The sequence below is a fragment of the Acipenser ruthenus genome, chromosome 11, assembly GCF_902713425.1.
Source record: "Acipenser ruthenus chromosome 11, fAciRut3.2 maternal haplotype, whole genome shotgun sequence".
In the NCBI taxonomy this organism is placed as follows: domain Eukaryota; kingdom Metazoa; phylum Chordata; class Actinopteri; order Acipenseriformes; family Acipenseridae; genus Acipenser; species Acipenser ruthenus.
The window spans coordinates 38,733,153-38,758,075 of record NC_081199.1 but is presented as its reverse complement, the minus strand read 5'-3'; the positions used below and the strand labels follow the sequence as shown (position 1 = coordinate 38,758,075).

At 37.1% G+C, this 24,923-nt stretch overlaps 1 protein-coding gene across 2 annotated transcripts in view; it reads left to right on the top strand.

Annotated features, from left to right (window-relative positions):
* Window positions 1–24,923, top strand: part of LOC117427160 (inactive dipeptidyl peptidase 10-like) — a 158,905-nt gene that overhangs the window by 99,361 nt on the left and 34,621 nt on the right. For both annotated transcript variants that reach the window (XM_034045562.3, XM_034045563.3), the window contains exons 4-5: window positions 14,985–15,079; window positions 15,695–15,769. In XM_034045562.3, the coding sequence (XP_033901453.2) occupies window positions 14,985–15,079; window positions 15,695–15,769 (170 nt within the window). The remainder of the gene's footprint in view (window positions 1–14,984; window positions 15,080–15,694; window positions 15,770–24,923) is intronic.

Sequence of the window (24,923 nt, the reverse complement as noted above, 5' to 3'; positions counted from 1 at the left end):
TTTACCACCCCATGCAGCACATATGTTAAAGAATACTTTCTTATCTATAAATGCTGAGGCTGGGATCACATTGTAAACTAGGGCAGCCCAGTTGTTGATAGTTTTTATTGTTTCCCCTAACGGGTGCCGAAATAACTGCCTTACTTTCGATAACATGGCTGAGGTTTGAAGTTGCCGTCTGGAAGGCCCTAATTAAACAGTAATACTAGACTGAGCCTTAATTCTCTATATCTCAATTGTCAATCCCAGGAACTCACCAAAATTCCTCTTGTTGGCTTTCCATAGGATTATCGTATTTACAGTTCTCGTCTTCTCTCCAGCAGGATCTTTCGAAATGAGTACAAATGTGGGTCCCAACGGCAACACAATATTAGGATTTACTTCCTGCCCACTTAAAATAAAGATTCAGCACCAGCTGGGGATCACAACAGCAACCTGTTCTCACTACGATACCATTTGGTTCCTCTTTGTGTTTCGCACAGTTTACCGTGAACGGTCCAAATAGTGGATATACAGTGTATGAGTATCTCTCTTCGGAGTTGACTGATATTAAGTCGCGTCTGTCAGCACTGCAAATGGAACTCATTTCTTTTGGCACAGATGAAAGTGTGTTGGACCTGCATATCGTGCCTCGGTCATCAAAGGATGCTAATGCCATGTAACTTCCCATCAGTGAAGACTGTACTTTTGTCAGCCATTTGTCCGTTATGCATTGAATTGCTGTGCTGTGTGCTTTTGGTAGGGTGTGGATAAGTGTGTGTCATTTCTGAATGCTTTTATTTGTATTTATTTTAAGGTTGCACAAAAATTAAAGAATGACTCTGTGGAAAGCATAGGGTTATGGGATGTAGTCACTGCTTGTTTTGGGAGAACTGTAGGGTTCATTTTTGACAACCAGTGCATTCTGCAAATATAATTGAAATGGAAATATCTGTGTTCACTTATTGTGCTTTTGCGCTCACGATCTATGTTATTTTTTAAAAAAATGTTGGTCCTCAAGCAAACCTGCGGACGATTTATATTAGATCCCTGACTCTTAACAAAAGATGTCATGAGTGTACCAGTGGTGCCACCCAAGAATTGAAACGTATTCGATTTTCACATTCTGTGAATTTTAGATGATCGCTGAGTTCTCTGAACTGGTTCCTTGCGTTACCTTAAGCCTTGGCAGCCCTTTCAGGATTTTACCTTCAATAGAGTTTAGTATGAGATCTGCATTTACATTTGTAGCCATGTTAATAATGTAGCCATGTTAATAAAAGATCCCTTTGTATTGAAGCTTTATACACTATATGTACTGTACAGTAAGCTCCTTTCAGGAAGTAATATATGAGCTGGCCCTATGGTTTCTTCTTTACTCACAAGGTAAAATAACATGTGTTTAATGTATTAGATGTGTTTCTTAGCAGGGCTCTGTAGTGCAAAATGTATCCTGCCTGGTTTACGTTAATGTGGTTTGAAAAATACATTAAAACCAACGTCCTGGATACATTAAGTGCTAAAAGTTTTATTTAGGGGCTTGTGGGGAGTATTTGGTTTTGTATTCATTTTAGAATTGTGCTCTAATTAGTGTTTTTGTTCCTTTCCATTTGATGTTTTTAGCTTTGAAAACCTGTCCCTAAAGACCTATAACAGTCTTTTGAAGAGCATTGCAGGACCTTGTTAACTTCAGTACAGATCAAAACCCTAGCCTGATTTAATTCCCTGTTCCCTGTCTAATTCTCTAGTCATTGGTTCCCTTGAATGCATGTCAGTGGATTAATCATTTTCCCTTTTCTCCCAAAAGGGAGGGTTCTTGATCTCAATGTCCCGACACAAAAGCAGCACTGGTAGTTAGTATTTCTTGATCTCTGCCTTTTCCCCTAAACTATAGCCCTGCAGCTCCTGCAGAATTTAAAATGCATCAGATCCAGTGAAACAGATAGTCACCTTCAAAGTACTGTGTCCATGAAAGAAAGACAAACTTAAAACTGCTCTACGTAGACATTATAGTTGCTTGGTCGAAGACGCCACAACGCTTTTCATCTGTAATTAATAGGATTACAGCAAAACAAATTGATTATGCTCATGGGGTTTTGCTTTATTTATAGAAGTACAAGGACAATTGTAGAAGGCTGTGTCTCCTGTAACCTTTTCTTGTCGGGCCAGTAGAGGCTGAAAGAATGTCCTATAAATGCCCATCACTGCACAGAATGAGAGGTGCATGGCCAGGACAAAACAAGAGGATGTCTTTCTGTAGTACATGTACCGTAAAATCCCTAAAGCTGTAATGCAAGCTTCAAGATGAAATAGAAAACAAGATTCTGTACAAAATTATGGGATACTGGGATTTCAGGTTTAATAGGGTAATAGGTGTGATTACTCAGCATTCTGTTTTAACAGTGTTTTTTGTGAACACTTAATGGGAGTGAATAATACTACAGTTAACAATAATACCACGCCTACTACTAGTACTACTACTGCTGATAATAATAATGGTATTGGTAATGATGATACTAAAAATAATGTTAATGGTAATGTTCATAATAATGGTGTTTTAAACAAATTGTTCTTAATTACAACTATGCAGAATGCAGAAAGTAGTATTACTTTATAGGATACAGTATCCCTCTGTGAGATATGATATCTAAAAGCCAAAGAGCTTAGTCATTGATGTAACACATCATCATGATCCTTATGAAATCTGAAAGTGCTTTTTTGTGATAACCATTTGACCTTTGGAAGAGCCAGCTTGACAGTTTGATAAACAGTACAGAATGACAATGAGAAACTGTAAGGCAAACGCACTCGCTGGCTGAGAGTTCCAATCATTTACTAGCTCACTCTTTATTTACAAGTTTTGCCAGTTAATGTGGACTCCGGATCAGCCCCAATATAACCCTCGAGTCACCACAATAATTAGAGATATTGAACTTGCTGTACAGGGAAGGATGAATTTTGGATCACTATAATTGCCTAAATAATTTAACTATGAGAAACATTACCATTCGTGGCATTAAGTAGTATCTTGTGTCTGAATTCATTACAGATAGTGTCACAGTGCAGAAATATATTCAGTGAGAAACTTAATTTCAGAATATTAAACTGCAAGGAGGAACAATGCATAATACATTAAATACAGTGAAATACAGGGCATAGTACATAAAATACAAACAGTAAAAAAAAAAAGCAAATACATTAAATACAGGCATAATACATTAAATACAAGGCTAGGATGTGAATTCTAAACATTGTGGATGTGTGTGTCATTGTGGCGGAGTGTCCCACCCCTATTTATTATTATTTGTATTATTGTTTGCGGCGAGGATAACAGCACCACGTATTTCTTATTATTTATAATTTAAAAACCTGTGAGGATGCGTGGCTGATCAGCTACTGATTATTTAACTAACTGACAGTCACGCATCCTTACCAAACGCGTGCAGACTGTGGCCGGTAATAAGATAATTAACAGCTAGTTAACCCCTCGGCCAGAGTATAAAAACCTGCAGCTGTCAGTGCTGCGGGGTTGGGTGTACAGAGAGGAGGTACGGGGAGATAGAGAGGAGACAGAATTTAAAATAACAATTGCTAAAACGTGCTGGATTAGCCAGCACGACACTTACTTTGCCTGTCTGGTTTGTTTGGCCCTTGTGCCTTTTTGTTTAGTGTTTTGTTATTGTTTAAATCTTTTGTTTTGTTTATTTGATTTATTAAACACGCTGAGTGCCGTAGCATTCAGCTTCACCTGCCCATCCACTGTTTTGGTTCAGTTACTTCCTGGTCCGTGACGTCACCACACCTCACCACTGCAAGCCATCCTGCCACAGTCATACAGAATCATATGAATAGGATGGAGTGAAAAACCTGAAATAGCAATTACAGCAGCTAATAACAGATATCAGCAAGAGAAAACAAGTGGGTCTTGAGAGTTGATTTGAAGCAAGCAACTGTGGGAGCTACACTCACTAAAGCTGGGAGAGAGTTCCAGAGAGTCGGAGCCATGAAGCTAAAAGAGCGCTTTCAGAGTGTAGTGCATTTTAGCTTGGGTATAACAAGCAAGCCAGAGTCGGAGGACCTCAGCTTGCGTGCAGGTCAGCAGGTTGGAGAGATACTCTGGACCTGTGTGAAGGGCCTTGTAGGCAAGTAGGAAAATTTTGAAAGTAATCCTGAACTTTACAGGTAGCCAGTGCAGCCGGGGTAATGTGATCATGTTTTTTATTATTATTTGTTTATTTAGCAGACACCTTTATCCAAGGCGACTTATAGAGACTAGGGTGTGTGAACTATGCATCAGCTGCAGAGTCACTTACAACTACGTCTCACCCGAAAGACGGAGCACAAGGAGGTGAAGTGACTTGCTCAGGGTCACACAATGAGTCAGTGACTGAGGTGGGATTTGAACTGGGGACCTCCTGGTTACAAGCCCTTTTCTTTAACCACTGGACCACACAGCCTCCTACATCTGGTAAGGATCCTAGCAGCGGTATTTTGAACCAGCTGAAATCAGTTTATGGCGGATTTATTTGATAAGAGTTCACCACAAATGACACAGAGTGATTGCTTTGGTTCCCCATCATCACACTGACATAAAGACAAGTTGGAAGCCTGTCAGGTACCAGTACTGGTACGCGTGCCACAGGTTGAAAACTACTGCCCTAAAGAACCTGAGAAATACACTACGGTGTCCTGAAGGATTTCAGGTGAATTAAAGATCTTTTTTTTCAGATATGACTTATAACAAGTATTGTCCAAAAAGGAATCTTCTCCTAACATTAGAAATCTTTGCCGTTGATAAAAAAAAAAAAAAAAGGTTGGATTTTTTACAGGACTATGATTGATTGATTGACTGACACTAAGCCTCCAGCCCTGTCAGTAGGAAAGACTATCCTTGGGAGTTTCTGTCTTTTAATCTCACTAGTTCCTTCTCCTGGTAGGTCCAAAGTTTTCTCTGTATGTGCTTGCTAGAAGAGATTTATATGGAATAATCCCCTAATATCTGCTTTAATGAACCAATCTGTCTTTACCCTACCCCAGTCAGACACAGACCTACAACCTAGGAGGGAGTACACTTTTCAAATGATTCTGCTTTGCATAAACTGCAGTCGCCTGCAGACATTGCTTTGGTGAGACCTCCATTGTATTGCAGTATTTTGGTTTAAAGGTTATTATATCGGATTGATTTGTGGTCTACTGGGTTTGGAAATGGACTCCTGTGGTGGATTATTTATACACTTGACTACCCATTGCCTATTAAAACCCTCTGGTTGACCTTTTCATAATCTACTATTCTGTGACATTTTTCCTTTTTTCACAGTAAAACAGTAGGCACAGGGCAGAGACATACAGCTACCAATAAAACTTGCAGTTACCAGGGTCTTTACTCACTGAGGACCATATTTGTCAAAGCGTCACCACTGTGCAATTTACTGAGAGGAACATTACTGGAAGCTCTCACCATGTGATGCAAAACTGCAGGTGCTTGTGTCAGGCTAGAACCTCTAATCAGTTATATTGTTGAGATGTATTCGTTCCAAATGCACTTAAGCAGAAATTGAAACTTTCCAAGCAACATAAATCACTTGAATGACAAACGGCAATAAGCATACATTACTGTATAAAATGCATGTATTAGTGTGGCAAATAGCCTCAGGAATCTCACAAAAATAATTTACAACTAGAGCTATGGTCAAAAGTTTTGCTTTACCTAGAATTTTAGGATTGAGACATAATTTAAGAAGAAAACTATATGAACAGAATTTAGATATTTCATTTAACATCATGTAATCAAATAAACTATATAATTATATCACAAAAGCCATAATAGTAGCACACAGATTTTGAAATGTCACATTTTTCAATTTTTGTTAGTTTTTTATACGTGTAATGGAAAACTACAAAGCGGTATGTAATTCAATATGTTAACGTAACATTATTCAGCGGGTTTCATTTGACTTTATGAAGCAAAATTAGTTAATTCTACAGGGTGATGCAAAACTTTTGGCTATAGCTGTATATATTTTATTTTTTTTTCAAAAATAGAAGTCTTTTTTTATCATGATATTAATAAAACCAGTTTCAAACATTTTAAAATTAAACATACTCTTTACTACCATACCTCATTTACACAATAACGCTTTCTAAATGTTATGCATTTTATATATTATTATACATTGTTTGTTATTGTGTACTTGTTTATATCTTTTCTTCTGGTAGCTAGTTGATATAAGATACAACTAGATTCTGAGTGTAGGGCTTTCAAGGAAACTGTTTCTATTCTAAAGGATAAATATTTTCCAGTATAAATGTTTTTTTCTTCTCAAAATCAAGGCTTCTTGACTTGGGAAGCAAGCTGTAACATGATTTATTGTTTTGCATTATTCAACAGTAAGTATTCTGCTTAGAATATAAAGTCTATAAAGTATTGGCAACTCTTTAAACTTGTCGCTAGTGAAGGACAATCATTTCAGCTTAAATTCATAGATTGTCCACAATAATAATATATACAGCTCAGGTTGTCCATTGTTCATTCTTTTATTTAGTTTTGCGACCAATGGAAGTTGAGCTTGTTCCAATTCTTGCCCTTTCGGCTCCTTCAATGAATAACTAAACACCATATACTGCATGATTTATTTATAGCCTGGAAAGTCTTTCATTCTAACAATCTAACAAATCTATTTTCCTGTGCGAATGTATATGTGACCCAATTGAATATAAATGGTGTTCCAAAGACAGTGGGCATAACTGATATAACCATATTCAGATTTTGTTTGCAATATTACAAATGTAAACTCCCTCTAGAGGACGTTTGTCTGTGTACTGTACTTGACTTCTTCTCTTGCGTAGCTGGTATTTAAATCATACGATACATGGGTGATTTTCTTCTTTTTCCTCCCCAAGTGAAAATAATACATTCATTTTAAAAAGTTATATTCAAGTGTTAATATGAGGTGTGCAGATTGGTAGGTCAGCAAGCATTAGAGTGTTTTTTCAGAAGGAAGTTTGTACCAATAATTTGATCCTTTGTGCCTCACAGGCAGTAAATACAAACTGTTGCCACATGGGACAGGTGCAACATTTACATCAATGAACATTCAAACATAAACTTGGAATGCATCAAATATTGATGTCAGCTATGGTGGTAGTAAAGTACATCTGTAAGATCACTTATTATTTTTATAACCACCTTCTTCATCGCATACTTGAGATGTAAGGCAAATGCTGGAAAGTACAGGTTCCATTAACTTTTTTTCATTACAGTTCCATAAAGCTTCTCATTACATCTATAGTGTATATATACAGTAATATATAGTATTTTTTCTTCTAGAATAGGATGAGCTTTTAGCACAGTGCAGTTGCATGGGGACTTGGTTTTTTCTTTTCTATGTTTTCTTTATTACTGTTATTACACAAGGCCTTTTTCTCTATAGGATTCTTTTAGTCATCAAAAAAAAAAAAACTGCCAGGCAATCAATAAATAACATCTATCAGTGAATCTTTTTTTTTTTAAGTACTCTTGTGAAGATACTGGTTTAGACTCACGTGACAGTTTAGTAAACCCACACTGTTCCTGTTACATCTAAGTGGTTTCCAGTGTTTGATACCTTGAAATCTATCAGCTTGTTTTTTACCCCCTTCCTTACATTAAATATTAATCAAGGTAATGACAATAGTGGCTTCTGTTCTGCTGAATTGAATGAACAGTGTCTGTCAGTGTATTTTCTCCTTAGCTGTATTTCAAGCTTGTCATTGTTTTTCTTATCACCTTAAGGCATGATTTATTACTGCACAAGTTCAATAAGATGACAATAATAGCCTTTTGGAAATAAAGGAACTTAATTACTTTTTTTTTTGCTGTTGTTTTTGACATCACCCTTCTAAATATATTTCTTTAAAGGAAGGGCACGCATTTGTTTTCAAAGAAACATATGGCACATTTTTAAGATCATTTGGTCTTGACATCTGAGGTTCACTGTTTGGCAATCACACCATACAAAGCTTTTTGACTCTCCAAACTAAGCCGTAGTTATACAGCATCGACAATACGTTACTTTGCCTTTCTACACTCCTGGATGTTTGTTAGAATACAGAAACAAAAGAAAAAAACTCAACAACACTTAAATATACTGCTGTATTTTCTTTAAAAAATACGGAGGAATAAACAGTACAACTCATTTTTTGGCATGAGGTGCTCTGAGCTATGTTGCAATTACACTTTTGATTCCCCAAATTGTACCTTTTTTTTTTTTTATTAAACAGGAATTTGTATTACGGAACTTCCTAAAAACAAAATATCAGGTCATTATCCCATATAAGCCTTTCCATATTTTAGAATTTAAAAATGCCCAGCGTTGTTCCGGAACAAAACAACTGGTTTGCATTTCAATTTTCTTGCTGAAACTACATGGAAATTACCATATATATTATTTTCCTTATTTGGAAACAAAAGGATAAAGAGATGCTTTCTTGCTTTCATGATTTAACTGAATTACATCTGTCATTTGCTGTAAACAAACCAGCTCTTTGATAACCTACCTAATTGACTTTCTAGATATTTCTAACTGGGCTGTGTTAATTAAAAACGCTCCAGGATTCGAGTATTATTGAACCGCTTTTTACGAGACCCCCAGCTGCTCCAGATAGTTTTATTCTTGATGCAACACTACATGCTGTCTCTCTGAAGGCTTCCCTGCTTATCCAGGCATTGGTGTTACAGTATATGTTTTGTTTTAACTTTTTTTAAAGAAGCTTTAGTGTTACACAGCAGTACATTAATATTACTCTGTCTCCAATTCAAACGTCCTGATCTTCAGTATTGCTCCTTATCTCTACTAAGGAAAGAGTACCTCAAGCTGTTACCATCAATACATGGCTAATCTTGGTAGTGGAACCTCTTAGAGCTAAATGTCAATCGTACATACTGAGCTTGTTATCAGTCAACATTCAGTGATGAAAAAGTCTTTATCCAAGTGTAACATTCTGTTCAGTGCACAAGGGAAAACTTTGATCATTCCCAAAAGAGACAGGATTGAATTTTAATGCGGATTTACCAGAGTTTCTTGCAGACACCACAAAATATGTCTTTCATTCTTTTATTCATTCATGTTCAGGTTACTTTCAGCAATAATGAAAAGCATTTGGCAGTCTAAGCCAACCTTCTAGTATACATACACATCTAAAAATAATGTGATCTACCTACATTGTGAATGGTCTGTACTACAGATTAAAAAGATTAGTATAGCACTTCTGGCTAGGTTTTATGTACATGTGTTTACTTTGTTTGAAATGACCCTGTTTACTCCTAAAATCAGGTAAAGGGCAGAGGCTGAGGTAGAATGGGTGACCACGCACACCCCAAACAAGCACCTGCAAATGTGGTTATAGGATCTTTAATCTCATCAGGGGTCACAATCACACAACACTGACCATTAAAATGATATGATTATACTTTTTTTTTTTTTTTTTTTTTTACCACTTATGATTCAGCTATGGATCAACGCAAACTTTCAATTTGTCTTTTTCTGTTTTGTGCCTTTGGTTTTCTCTTCAGCAGACACATTTACATAGTAAAATGCATCATCGTTGCTACATGCAGAGCTTTGTTTATTCATTCTGACACCCACTTGCTGCGTACTGCCTTAAGCTGGTGGTGCCTGTCATGGATGTTGTACCGTGGTCTTGTGACATACACATGTATAGCATTTCATGCATTGCTCACAATCTCACGGGCCGGTCTTTTTATTCTAGTTCAGGGATTTGTGCATGGATTTTATATGTTTGTTTAATTTTAGCCTTACTCTATTTGTAGCTTAGTCAAGTGTTATGAAGAGCATAACACTTGACTTAAAAGGCTAAAATCACTGCTTTGCTTGCCTTCTTTTATTGACTGTAAAATGCTCTAAAAATCTACATGTGGCTTATTGCAGCAGCGTTATAGATTTATGAACATCCTCAAGTTCATTGCTGCAGTGAACAATGTGCTAGCATTATGTTTTTATGACTGCATGTGTGGAGTTCAGTGTCTTATGACATGCACATGATTCATATCCCTGGTCTAACAAGGAGAAGTCCTTATTTTACTATCCCTAGTTTAGTGGAAATGCAGTGCAAATGGAGTGTAAAAGTTATATATTTAACTTCTGGATGCCTGAGGTCTTGGCCAAGGTGCATCAATATTTGTGAGTGAAAACGCGACAAAAAACTAGTGTGTGCATGCAGGCCAACCTACTGCCAACCCTCTTTATTAAGATGCAGTGCCCTTACTTATAAAGACATTTCTTTAATTTCACGTTTGTGAGCTAAATAGAAAAAGAACAGCAATACCAGGGAGGATAGCAATTCCATAGCAAATGCACAAATTAGACATTTGCACAGCGCTAAAGGCTTTTGCTCTGAATGCCCACACTCCCACCCCACATGGCTAATTACTCTGTTTTGGCAGGATGTTATTTTTTTTTCTCATTCTTGCAAATGTTAAACCCTTTGGGTGTTTTCAGAAAATGGCTTTTTGCAGTGTCACAGGGAATTTTAGCTGCCAGAACCTCTTAAGGCAGAATTAGAGAACAAAGCAGACCTAGATGAAGAGTTTACTAAAATTGTTTTCTAGAGCTCTGTCTTTTGCGTTGACTTTATCAACCATCTGTATTAAATATTGTGGACACAAGCAGCTGCTTAAAGTAAATATAACATCATGACTAATACATAGAAGTTAGCATACTAGGTGTAATGTCCTAAACAATAGAACAGTGCTCACATCAATTCACATACGTATTGCAAACTCCCACCAATAATAAATATCAGCACATGCTAAAGGATAAACATACATAGAGAAATGAAAAAGGACAGTAATATGTTGCTATAGGAAGATATGATCATAGATGGATTTCTAGAGCATTGTACAGCACTGGGGAATCACTCTGGATTGAATTAACCTTCTTCCCCTGGTTAGCTCAGAATTACCACTAACAACAAATGATCTAAATCGATCTAGCAGTGTATTTTCCAACTTTCGCGGGACAGGTTGATCAGATCAGCACATATGCCTGTTGAACTCTTGAAGTGTATTTGAATATGTTGTTAATGCTTAACTCTAAACCCTAAAGCCAGTGGGAAAATAAATGGGGCTCTGGGCTCCTGACCGGAGGATCGTGGGTTCAATCCCAGAAGGGGGACACTGCTGCTGTACCCTTGAGCAAGGTACTTTACCTAGATTGCTCCAGTAAAAACCCAACTGTATAAATGGGTAATTGTATGTAAAAATAATGTATAAAAGAATAATGTAATTGTATGTAAAAATAATGTGATATCTTGTAACAATTGTAAGTCGCCCTGGATAAGGGCATCTGCTAAGAAATAAATAATAATAATACAATGGGTCATTCATCGAGAACCAAAAGCAGTATTGTCATATTGTTTGCAATGCAATGGCAGCAGAATATAATGAATACTTTTCAAAACAATGCATTTCCACTTCTCTAGATTAGAAAATCACTTTTCTTATTCACAAGACCATTGCAAAAACCCAGTATTCTAGTTGTACAAAGCAAACCCTTTATTTAACATTTTGAAGCCTATAAAAAGGAATCCTGCAGTGAAGAAGACAGTAATTATGTTGTCATCCTGAATAAGCTTAAAGCATAAAGTCTCGGCAGGTAGCATCACACAATACACCTTGTCAATCTACATGAAAAGACACACATCTGAAAACCATGATTTGAACTGTTGGTTTGACTGCAATACAACATCAATTTTCCATCAGCAGACACATTTTAAAAACATGAACTGCTTTCTTGTTGCATATCCAATTATTAAGAACAGTATTTACTCACCTATCTATTAATTCATTAATACATTTCCAGTACTTAATAAAAAAAAAATATGCATACTTGCAAAACCACCTGAAATATATCTGCTTTACAAGGAAAACTCTTTGGCAGCAACATGAGCAACTGCAAATATAGGTAGATTCTATGTATGCATGAACTATGAATGCATGCTACTGCAAACAGTCCTCAAACAATTTCTGTATCAGAGAGTCTATTTTTTTTTTTTCATTTGTAGTTTTCATAGAGTTCAATTCAGTGGGGAAATCATACTGTTTAGCTTTGGTACATTTTAAGATGGCTCGAACTATACAACCAAAGCGGATGCATGGAACACCTCTCATCTGCACTATGAAACATGTATACATTAGAACTATAACTATCCATATAAAAGATGTCCAAAACGCTGTTACTGTTGTATAATACTATAGTTTTTCATTTGGGATACAAAAGTCACTACTATATAACAGCATACTATTTTGTGTATGGGTATACCTCTTCCATATAGGATAACATTGGAAAAGATTTCTGTTTCAAGGCTGTGTAATTAAAACACAAATCATCAATCAGCTCTTACTGAACGCTGTCAGATGAGAATGCTATATTGGCTAACAACCATGCAACTGAAGACCAGTAGCACAGTTAGTTTACATACCAATGGGTCATTTTTATAGGATTACAAGACTTTCTAAGATCACGTGAAAGGCTCCAGACATTGAGTTCACAGGGCGGGAGCCCGGCTATAAGAATAGCTTGTTAGATCGTAGATTGGGTTGGTAGAGGAGAGACCTCTAGAGAAAACATATAAAGGGTTGCCTTGCTCGATGAGGTGAGGCGTGGCCTCCAAGACTGTGCACAGCATCCCTCGAGGGTGGAATAGGTAGAGGATGCAAACCTGAATCCCTCGAGGGTGGAATAGGTAGAGGATGCAAACCTGAATCCCTCGAGGGTGGAATAGGTAGAGGATGCAAACCTGAATCCCTCGAGGGTGGAATAGGTAGTGGATGCAAACCTGAATCCCTCGAGGGTGGAATAGGTAGAGGATGCAAACCTGAATCCCTCGAGGGTGGAATAGGTAGTGGATGCAAACCTGAATCCCTCGAGGGTGGAATAGGTAGTGGATGCAAACCTGAATCCCTCGAGGGTGGAATAGGTAGTGGATGCAAACCTGAATCCCTCGAGGGTGGAATAGGTAGTGGATGCAAACCTGAATCCCTCGAGGGTGGAATAGGTAGTGGATGCAAACCTGAATCCCTCGAAGGTGGAATAGGTAGTGGATGCAAACCTGAATCCCTCGAGGGTGGAATAGGTAGTGGATGCAAATCTGACAAAATGAAAGGACAGAAGAGTAGTTACCCTGACTATTGGAGAGCAGAGAGCCTCCCTAAGGGAATCTGAAAAGAGGTCGAAAATAAAACGGTTAGTTACGACATTGAGCTTTAAACACATAGCAGGCTGTCCTGAGCAGATAATAGGAAGAAAGAACTGAGCCTCTGTTTTTCAAGGTAAGGAATAACGCATGAACTGCGAAAGGATAGGTGTGGCCAGGGGTCCCCACTGACACGTATGATGAGAACCCCCCTTATCCGAAGGCAGAGGTGGTGTAGCTTGACCCGAGGTCAGGGCAGTGAGATCACTTGCTCCCCGAACCTCACTTAAAGGTTAACATATGACCGTTTTTTATGGAACATTACATTTTGAGAAAAAAAAATTAAAACCTGAGTTAGAATGATATTTAGCTTCTGTATTATTAAAACATGTTATCACATTTGATCATTTATTAGTTTTTTTATTATGTATGTAACCAAGCTATTTTACATGGTGTTATTTTGGCTCTTACTAATATATGAATAATTGAGTATATCTCAGAATACTGACTTGTCTAATCTGAACTGTATGTAATGTCATTTCATAGTTACTACTATGTGCACAAGGAGGTTCCTCCAGAACTGTAGAGTGTGCCTTACTTGTTATGATGAATAGTTTTCATTTATAGGATGTCTTTTCCACATACTCTTTTTAATATAATATTTAAGATTTTACATTAAACATTTACATAATTCCTGGATACTTTCTTTTAGGTCCTTTCTGTACAGTATGCGAGACACATTTAATTAACATAAAACAGTAAGCATATCCCATTTTCAGTAGATACAATTTAAACTTTAATGTTGCAGTTTACCATTTTTACACTAATGTAATCATACAGTAGATTGTCATGTTTTCACCATGCTTTATTGTACTTTACTCTCTACTACAAGAGACCTGTATAAGCAGTCTTTTAACGACCTAGCAGTAACTGCAGTGTTTGGAATGCTGAATTCCCCAGTGGCACTAGGTGAAGCTTCCATACAGCTAGAGACTGTCAGGCTAGCACAGTAGATGAATGAGACAGACAACTTGGATTATTCTGTGTGCCACAAGAACAAAGGTTAGTAAATAATTGAGAATTCAGAAGGTTAGAAAGTGACACAGTCTTCTTGGGAGCAGGAAAACAGTAAGACCACAAACTACACAGATTCCAAACTCTGCTGAACTCGAAAAGGATCAAAGTGTGAAATTGGTTTATTTTTAGCAGAAGAAATAGGGTACAGTAGCTACTGATGTAGTGACATTTGATTTTTCTGTCATGCAAATAAGGCTTCAAAGTTAACATGGTATGTATCAGGCAGTATTAAATGCATTGGAGTCAAATGAAATCCATTGCGATGGAGATTGTTGAGTTCAATTTGTACTGTAGAGCACTGTAAGTTTGAACTAAAGGGAACCAAATAGCACTGGCACCTAAATTGTGTTTCCTATTTTAGAATACTGAAATTGATTTGTCAGTACAATCAAATCACCCACGTGTGCAAAATACAAAATCTCATCCCAGCTCTGTGTTAAGATCACATAAAGCATCTTTCAGTACCTGTTATTTGTGTAAAAAAAAAAGAACTGATGAAAATGTAAGTAGTTTTATTGTCCCCCCTCTCTCCCCTACTACAAATCAATGTCAGTCTTTTTATTTTTTCAGATCATTAGTAATTAGGCATTACATTAATCTAATTTCCTATATAGGCTCTGACCAACACCAAGTTTTGATCTGCAAGATATATCCATGTACAGCACAATATACAATAGTGCATTCTTCATGTGATAAGTTATATTTTGTAATTATTATTATTTATTTTTATTTAACAGACAAAGAAGTGGTGTATAGAAACAGAGACGGACATGTCATCAAATTCAATGTAGCAAAAAACGGGTCCGAGATACTACTGGAAAACAGCACCTTTGTAAGTATTCATCGATGCAAATGACACTTGTATATAAACCGATGTCTTACAACATATTTCAATTACAGTATATAGTGTGAACTGGAAAAGTAGGCATCATTATTATTTGTGGATTTAATTAGACATTCTAACATTTAGGAATGTTTTTCATACCTTTATCAAATAGGTCAGAGTTGTGTGTAATTACATAGCAGAATCATCTTAATGCACGTGTTTATTGTCTTGGTTTAAGGCCCAATATAAAATGTACTGTTCATTTAGCATGATGAATATTTTTTTTTTATTACACAGTGAAGGACTTTGAAAGATACAAGATATGTTTTCATATCTTATTCAACAGCAAAATCTTGGATTTGTTTTGTTTGAATTTGCTATGTTTATGTTGTTTTAATATGGAAGCTTTGATATCCCCAATAAAAAAAAAATAAAATTGCTCAAGTCATTTTTGATGACTGAATTTACTTCTGAAGTTAACTGTATGTCATTCCACTGCTAAAAAAAATACTAAGATGCCTATATAGTCTAAAAAAAGTTCTTCAAAAATCTCTAAAGTAGATAATTTCAATATTATTTCTATTTTAGGTAACATTTAGGTATTGTTTTATTTTCTCTTAGGTGACATTCAAAGTAGCAAAATACTCCGTCTCTCCAGATTTGAGATTTGTTCTTCTTGGTTACGATGTCAAACAGGTAAGTTGCAACATACTTGCCTTGCAACCAGTCTTCACCTTCTTGTTACATTATTTATTATGGTATATTAAGTTACAAATGATACAGTGAACAGTTAGCATTTCCAAAATCTAGAAAATGCATGTTCCATTCTGGGGTTCCAGGAGTCATTGTAAACATAACCAAGAGCAGGTACAGATATTAAGGAACCATCCACTACCTGAAAACACATTTCACACAAATGCTGGTCAAAAGACTGAAACAAAGTGTGAAAACTGTAATTAGCAGCCCATCAACAGGGCCAGCATGCATGCATGCATATCACTTTTATATGCAACCAGACGAAACATGAAAATGGTGCACTATCAAGGGCATACGTATAACGGCTACAGATCCAAATGCAGGGATAATCTTCTTCAATTCACATTCATTGAGGACAACAAGGGGAACACATTTCTTGTAGTCACTTTAAGTAGAAGCCGCAGTGTGGAGTAGTGGTTAGGGCTCTGGACTCTTGACCGGAGGGTCGTGGGTTCAATCCCAGGTGGAGGACACTGCTGCTGTACCCTTGAGCAAGGTACTTTACCTAGATTGCTCCAGTAAAAACCCAACTGTATAAATGGGTAATTGTATGTAAAAAATAATGTGATAACTTGTAACAATTGTAAGTCGCCCTGGATAAGAGTGTCTGCTAAGAAATTAATAATAATAATAATAATAATAATAATAATAATAATAATAATAATAATAACTGTGTGAAGTGACAAAACATGCAGAATAACCTGATCAGATCATCTTCAACTCGAACAACTGGACCTTCAAGCGATCATTTCCATGTTTCAAATTACTCCAAGGTGAACCTGCATTGCAAAAAAAAAAAAAAAACTTCTTACATCTGTTGATATATCTTCATTCATACATGCAACCTCTGGGGATACAGAGGATGATGATACTTGTCTTTATTGCCAGAGATATCCAAATTAGTAATGCTCAGAGGTTAAAAGAATATTGATTTTGTGACCAGAGCTTTTACTGAATGAGCTAGACGCTGCATGTGTTATTCAATGATAAGATTACAGAGTGCATGTATTCAGTGAGTACAGTTGCTGGAAATGTTTCATATGCTGTCCTCCAGGTTAGAATATAAATAATGTAGGACTCTCAAGTGATCCAGTGACCTTGTATTTCCTGATGAAAATAAGAGCAGCAGAAATCTCGATGAATATACAGAAAGCTCCAGGCTACTCTGGGGACTCTGAACAACCTAGGTAGGTTTCATGTAAGCCAGGAAAGAGGAGATGGTTTTCTGTTCAGGGATACCAAGATATTTAGTGAGTAAGTAGTCTGGGTGAGGACAAATGGGCAATACAACCCCTGCTCCTAGTCTTGCTGTAAATCATTTGTTGTTTCCAAACTTTTGAACACTACTGTATACTATAGCCCACCAAGACCTTGGTAGGCTAATTCAAAGATAAGGCTGATTCAGAAACAACCTATTGTAGTGGGAATCATGTGTGACATATGCAAACGTTTCCATCTTCGCACAAACTGAAACCATGGCAACAGGCGTGAGGAGGTAAGCATTGAGAAAAGCACAAAAAATATGAAGCATTTTACGCTGGATATGTATTCAGCATGTAAGTGTACTTTTTATTTATTTATTCATTTCTTTACTGTTTTCTTTTAAATATACAGTTTAAACACTGATCAATGTGAAGTTGTCTTGAAAAAACTACTGTATACTATATAAAAATGTTCAATTCAATTTGGGCATTTCTTCATTATTCTGATACAGCAAATTGTCAAACCCTATTATAGTGAACAACCTGATATAACGAACATTTCTCCAGGTCCCAGGGGGGTTCGTTATAATGAAGTTATATATATATATATATATATATATATATATATATATAGTAAATATGGACTGGAGAGGAGGGCTATAGTGGAAATGTATTGCCCCGAGGGAAGACTGTTGTTACCAACAGGGGGCTATAATGCCCAAAGCCGCAGGCTGAGCCCTGGAGGTAACAATAGTCTTCCCAATGGGCATTTAGTTTTCCACTATGAGCTGAGTCTGCAGTACATATTTAATATGTGAATCAGTCAAGAAAATAAGTGAGGCAAGGTTGGACAGTAGTATATATTTTGTTTAAATATAGCTGATACAGCATAAGTAAATAAATAAATAACATAAATAAATAACAGAAAATGTTTTTGAAGTTCATACCGCATAGTTATCAAAGTTTTTTTTTTGCGTACAGCTCTCCATCGGGCTTGCTGACTGCTGCATAATCCAGTTAATATCGCGGCCGTCATATTTGTTTACATCGTCGAATTTGCTTGAATTTCAGAAAGTCAGAAAACAGTGACAATGACGTTTTAATCACCATTCTGTGTTTGGAGAATCTTTCTTTTGTAGTATGTTTTGTAATTCCTTTTCTGTTAAATCACAGAATCACTATTCAGCAGATTTTTTTTCATATTCAGCCATTTTCTCTTGTTGTGAGGAGTGCAGGGGAGAAGGTGTTCCTTTGAAAAGGGGTGGGGCTGACAATGATGTGATCACTGTGGTGTAAGGATGTTAGTTCAATCTATTTTTGCTCCTATGACAAGGTTTTAACCAATCACAGGCCAGCATTTCCAACCACTGATTGATATATTACTGCAGGTGTTTATGAAATTCTTTAAAATGCATTTTAAGCACACAGAAGCAAGATTGTCCAATTTCCATCTTGAAATGGAACACACTGATATTTAATAGAATTGAAAGAGCACTGTGAGAAATACTGTAAACCCAAGGTTGCAAAAAGGTCACAGCAGTGCACTGGAAAAACTGAAACCAAAAGAACATATTTTTTGTTGTCTGCCATTTCTTTTTTTAACTTCCCTTGTGGCTGTAAAACAATGTGTTCCAATAAACCAGGTTTATTACTCTGTTATCAGCACTGAATTGTATCTGATTGTATGCTCACAGCTAGCATACTGCAATTAAACGTGTTGTTGTTTCAGCACAATGAACAATGTTCGCTTTGTAAAGCAGAGCATAAATCTACATGATAATTAGCCTTGCAGCTGGGACTCTCATGAATGCAATTAGTACAACCTTTTTTATTAGAAATGTTTGTCTTTAGATTGGCAGCCACATTATACCGTTTAATTAAAAACAGTGTGAGTAAATAAAACAACTATAGGTGACCACATGTGCTGTATATTATCATGCTTATTCAAAAACATATTCATGATATCCAAGGCAAATCAAGGTAAACCGTGGGATTGTAAGGCTATTTCCATACCTCATATAGTAACACCTCAGGGGCTCTCACAAGGTCCTTAATAATTCCACTGAACAGTCCAGCATCGTGTTCTAATTGTTTCATTGAACCTCGGTCTTCAGTTAAGCACATAAGCATCTGGTTGGAACAAGGTCCTGGATTGGAATGGACTGGAAATGCTCTTGTGCAGAGTTTGGCCTCTCTTCTAAAAAAAGGGAAAAAGGTGCTCTTTAGTCCATACATTAGGTTATTCTAAAAACAGACACCAGATTACAGGTAGAGCCTCAGCACAGCATTGTTTTAATCATACCAGTTGTTAAAGACATTTAGGACTTCAAGATTGCTGGAGATTTAGATTCACTTATCTTATTATCATGTGTTTATAAGAGATTAGGCACAATACATTTAAGATTGAACCATCATAATCTCTGAATAGATGAGAAACAACTCCTACATAATAGGTTGTGTGTTACAATAAACATCCTTCAGTTCCCTTTAGGATATTAGTTTAAATCCACTTTGGTAAAGCAGGATCTATTCATCTCACCTCTACTCCTGGTGTGAAATGATACCAGTTACCAGAAAAGCAGATTTCTGGAGCTATTTACAGTATATTGCGTAAGAGAGGCAAGATGGTTTGCATTCATGTAACTACAGTTGAGTAAATTGCTTTGCTTTTTCTTTTCTTCTTGGCACTGTTGTTTTAATCCCTACATACATTTTTTAGACTGTAATAATGCCTTGTTTATATGACTTTTTAGAAATTCCCTGTGTCATACTAATTGCAAAATAGAATTTGAACTACTATTACCAAATGGATTCAGCAAGTCAGAATACAGTGTAGCAAAACTGGAATCTTGTCCTAAAGCATGGCATCATTTAGATGTCGTACTGGTGATGCTCCTTTAGCCCCAACAGTGCCACCCAGTGTATTATCAAAGCCCACGCTATTTGTATCAGTTATCTTGACAGGTTACTGACCATACGTGTTTACTATTTTCAACTTAGTGTAGACAGAAAACATATTTAGCGTGCCTTTAACAGGTTCAGCTACTGTGACTTTAACTCGGACATAAATGTATTCCTAAAAATGTTACTCATCCAATTGATTTTAGAATATAAAGTTCCAGCATCTGAAGTAGTGATGGCTCAGGGCACATAATTGTGAAATAATTGAGCTCAATGAGATTCAGAGAATTAAGGGTGAACTCATGCTAAAAAAAAAAGAAAGAGAGGCCTTTACATGGCCATACACCTTTTATAATTTGATACCACAGATGAACACCTGATACTCTTGCTGAAGTGCCATTGTCCAAGGCGGTATTTCATTCCTGGTAAATGCTCTAGTTTCCTGGTGACAGTTATTCCCCAGGCTGCTTGAATTCATGTATTAAGGGCTTGCCAACAGTTCTCTCTATTGATTTTGCTTCTTGGTTTACAAGTGGATCAATAGAAAGGAGGTTGAGAGACAATTTAACTTATTTTTGGTGACAATAAACTCTGGCTAAAAATAATATTGGCACCTTTTTGTTTCTTTTAGTTTGTCCTCCTGATATGGTAACTTCAGTTGTACAGTATTTAGTTTGATTTAAATATCATCACCCGCGCTATTAAAACATGTAACATAGAAATATATAATTAAAAATAAAATCTTAGGGGCTCCCGAGTGGCGCATCCAGTAAAAGCACTCGTGTAGAGTACAGGATGCACCCTATAGTCTGGACGTTGTCGTTCGAGTCCAGGCTATTCCTTTGCTGACCGAAGACGGGAGCTCCAGGGGGCGGCGCACAATTGGCCAAGTGCTACCTGGGGGGAAGGAGGGTTAGGCCGGCCAGGGTGTTCCCAGATCACCACGCACCAGCGACCCCTGTAATCTGGCGGGGCGACTGTGGGCTTGCCTGTAAGAAATAAGACTATTTCTGTTATTAGTTAATAAGAAATAAGAAATCATCAATTAATTAATTGTCAGTATATTTTTAAATTGCCATTGTGTTATAGATATTTTAAATAAAAAGATTGAAGATTAAATAAAAGATTAAGGATGGAACCCTATGCTGAAATGCAGTAATATAAAAAGATGCAGAGTAGGTGTCTAGTCCACACAATACTCCTTTATTGAAGTTCCTTACTTTATTCTTTTCACTCTAGTTAGAACTGCAGTCCTCTGAAAAGAAAGGTGAAGGAGAGAAAGCACTTAAACACAACGCTGAAATGTAATTTTGAAAATGTGGAGGGTTTTTGGCTCCCACACATTACTTTTTTAATGCAGTTCCTACAGCTGAATGGAAAGGAACCATATTCATGTTTGAGGGTATTAGAGATTCTATCCAGGTGCAGTTGGATCTTCTTTTTTTTTTTTTTTTTTTGCAAAGACTTCCACTTAAGTCGGTTTCTGTGTTTCTTTTCCCATTAGGACATCTGCTTTGCTTAGACTTCAGACACTTTTTTACTTCACCGTTTTATGTTTGATGAACACAAGCTCAGATCTGCCTTCATACCTATGTCCAATGCACAGAGGTAACAGAACAATGCAGTAAACTGACAGCCCTGGCCTTCACAGGGGGAGACTTGAACCCCATAGAATATAAATGGGATTATTATGACAGGCAACAACTCGCATGAAATCTGTAAGAATGAAATGTTGTTCTGTTAAAAAGCTGCAAAACCTGATACAGACCTTCGCTGATTCGATTTACCGTGGTAATCACTAGGCCTTGCAGACATCTGAATGTTTAGCTGCACTTGGGAGTCCTTGATTTATCACTTTGAGTTCTGTAACATATCTGTGGAAAATGCATAACAATACTATGAATTTCTTGAGTTTTATTAAAAGATTCAATTCATAAGTGAAGGTTATAATCTTTTGAATGCTTACTTGCAGCACAACAAGTTTAATTAGATGTTTAACTACATCTTCTTAAAAGGTCAAGTTGATGTTTCCCTAATGACTGAGGCTCCTAGCAGCAGGCAGAAAGTGTGGAGTCTGCTGTTTTGATTGTTGAAAAACATACAGTATTGTTTGAAACATAGACGTACTTAATAACAGAAATATGTTAATGGAGGAATGTGGGAGGGTAGTGGGCAGAGCTTAGGGAAGGACCAGAAATGACAGCACACAGGAGCCGGAAGTGACGTTTAGTCCTGGAGCCCTATACCAACAATGGTATCTGAGCAGGATTTTATTTTAACACACAATGAAAATAAACAGTCCAGTATTGCAGAAAACAAACAGGAAAACCACTTGGAATACCAGCAATGGTAAACTCAGGTTTCAAATAAAAAGAGTAAACAAAAACATCACGGTTACAAAAACAACAACAAAGGAAGCACAGGATTTCTCTGTGCTACTGCAGTGGGTTTCCTCTCACCGCCTCTTAGCTCCCTTCCGAGGAATGAAGACTACCTGGGTTTTTCCACCACGGTAATCCACCAAGGTTTTCCAAAGCTTCAGGATTCTGTAAATTACAGCAGGTTTGTAAAAGCAAGACAACAAAGCACAGCGCGTCTCTTCCATGTTTTCAGTTCAGGACAGGGAGACCGAATGGCAAAACCACGCTGCCTAAATACTGCCAAGTCCCACCCCTGCAATCAGCGCGCTGCCCCACGCCAGCCAATCGACAAGCACCTTGGGCCAAGATGGTCATCCGACCCGGAACTTCCGATCTGGTCAGAGTTCAGCCTCCTGACCCAATCACGGTCAATCCTACACAGTGCTGCCGGTGCTCGGGAGGGCGAATTACAACAGGGACTCCTTTCAATCCTGTCACATGGAAATATGCCAATGAAAGCCACTGACAGATGTTACGATGCATTCCTTTGGAAGCTGCTGCTTTTTTTTCTTCTTACAATCACACCTCAAGTCTAACTTGAAAACCCATATTCAGTCCTAGGCATTCATTCTGATAATTGAATGTTGTGGCTATTTAAAGGGTACATAAGGACCTTTTTATTTTATTTTACATGTTTTCATGTGTTGCTACAAATGTTTACGTAAGGTGTGTATTGTTTTAATTTTTTTTTTTTTTTTTTACATTTTGACCACTTTCTTAAACTTTTAAATTGCATTCCCTGCCTCAAGATGGCTTCACATGTACCTGCATGGACCTCTCAGAACTGCATTTCCCATCATCCTCCTGCTCACTGTTAAATCCATCTCAGTTACATATGTAAGCAGGAGGATGATGGGAAATGTAGTTCTGAGAGGTCCATGCGGGTACATGTGAAGCCATCCTGAGACAGGGAATGCAATTTAAAAGTTTAAGAAAGTGGTCAAAATATTAAAAAAAAATAAAACAATACACACACCTTACGTAAACAGTTGTAGCAACGCATGGGAACATGTAACGCAATCAAATACAAAGGTCCTTATGTACCCTTTAAATCATATTCATAATCATCCTGGGTTAATTCTACTTGTACATTTCTTGTAAAACAGGCTTGTAAACTCAGACATGAAAAATGTTTTCCGCCATGACAACTGTTGCAGCATAACCAACATTTTATTAAGACTGTAATAAAAGCAATAGCTTGTGGTACAACATTTTGAATTAATTATAATTATTCTTAAGGCTACTGTCAGCTTTCAAAATGCCTTGTGCCCTTGCTCATGCACCCATTGTAAGGATAGTACAGTATGTATACTGCATTTAGCGTGCAGTGCCATGTACAAGGATAAGCAGGGTTGCACTGTGTTCCATCAGTTTACATCCAGTTTTAATATCTGATATTGGTCCAAACTAAATGGGTCTTGTATCAATTTGTCCAAGTTAATTTATTTGCCTGTAGTAGGTGGCTCATAACATACAAAAAAGTCTGGTGATTATCTGAAAACTGTCTTTTTTTATTGAAAAATAATGACCTGACAAAATTAATCGGGTCAGAAAATCACATTCAGTCATGCCTGGTGAATTTACACAAATAGTTTTCCCTGCAGATCTGTATAATCTGTGCTCAATGGGCACTTGTACAGCTAATCTCAGCTCCATCTGTGTTGGAAGTGATAATCAATAATCACACACACACACATACACACACAGACAAACACACACCATTACTGGGATAGCTAGAAACCCATGTTACAGTTTTGCTCTAAGGCTTGTAATGTCATATCCCAAATATCCCCCACAAATGTTACTGTTTTCATAATGAAAGCTTTCATAAATTAATTTGTTGGCATTTTGAGAAAAATAAGAACATTTCATAGCTATGAAAACAAATATTAGCAAATAACTGTTTTTGCTGAGCTTTATTTTCAAGGCCTTGTTGGACAAGGTATTTCTTGTCTTAGTGAAAAGCAATACTAGATAACATATAGCTGAGCTGGACGGTTTGGGCAAGGTGTAGCTGGAGGGTGTTTCCACTGACGCTCAGTTGTACCTTAGCTACACCTGTACTGTACAGAAGTATGTCATCAAAAGCTGTGTGCTAAAAAGACGAGCTGTTTTCCACCGCTTTTCTCTTATTGTGTGACGAAACCTAATTAATAAGACTACTGGCAGCTGTATGGAAATAAAAACAGACACAAATGTTTACTCAACCTCGTTCATCTTCGCTTGTTTGTATATATTCAATCAATCCCACAATCCAACAAGCCCTTTTACTGCCACACTACTGCTTCCTCAGTCAGCTATACCTGACAAAAGTACACTGGAACGCAGACAGCCATCTTTAACTACACCTTGCACAGACCGTCCAGCTCAGCTACACCTGGGGAAAGGCAGTGGAAACAAGGCTTAAAGGTCAAGGTCTCTTGAGTCTCTGGTCTACAACTGAATATACATTTTCTTCCATCTGGTTGACTGCTACAATGCCATTCTAACCAATACAAGGCAAATAATAACGTGTTTTCCTCTGGGTTGTTTAAAATCAAAATGCTATAAAGATGAAACATTAATGTTGGT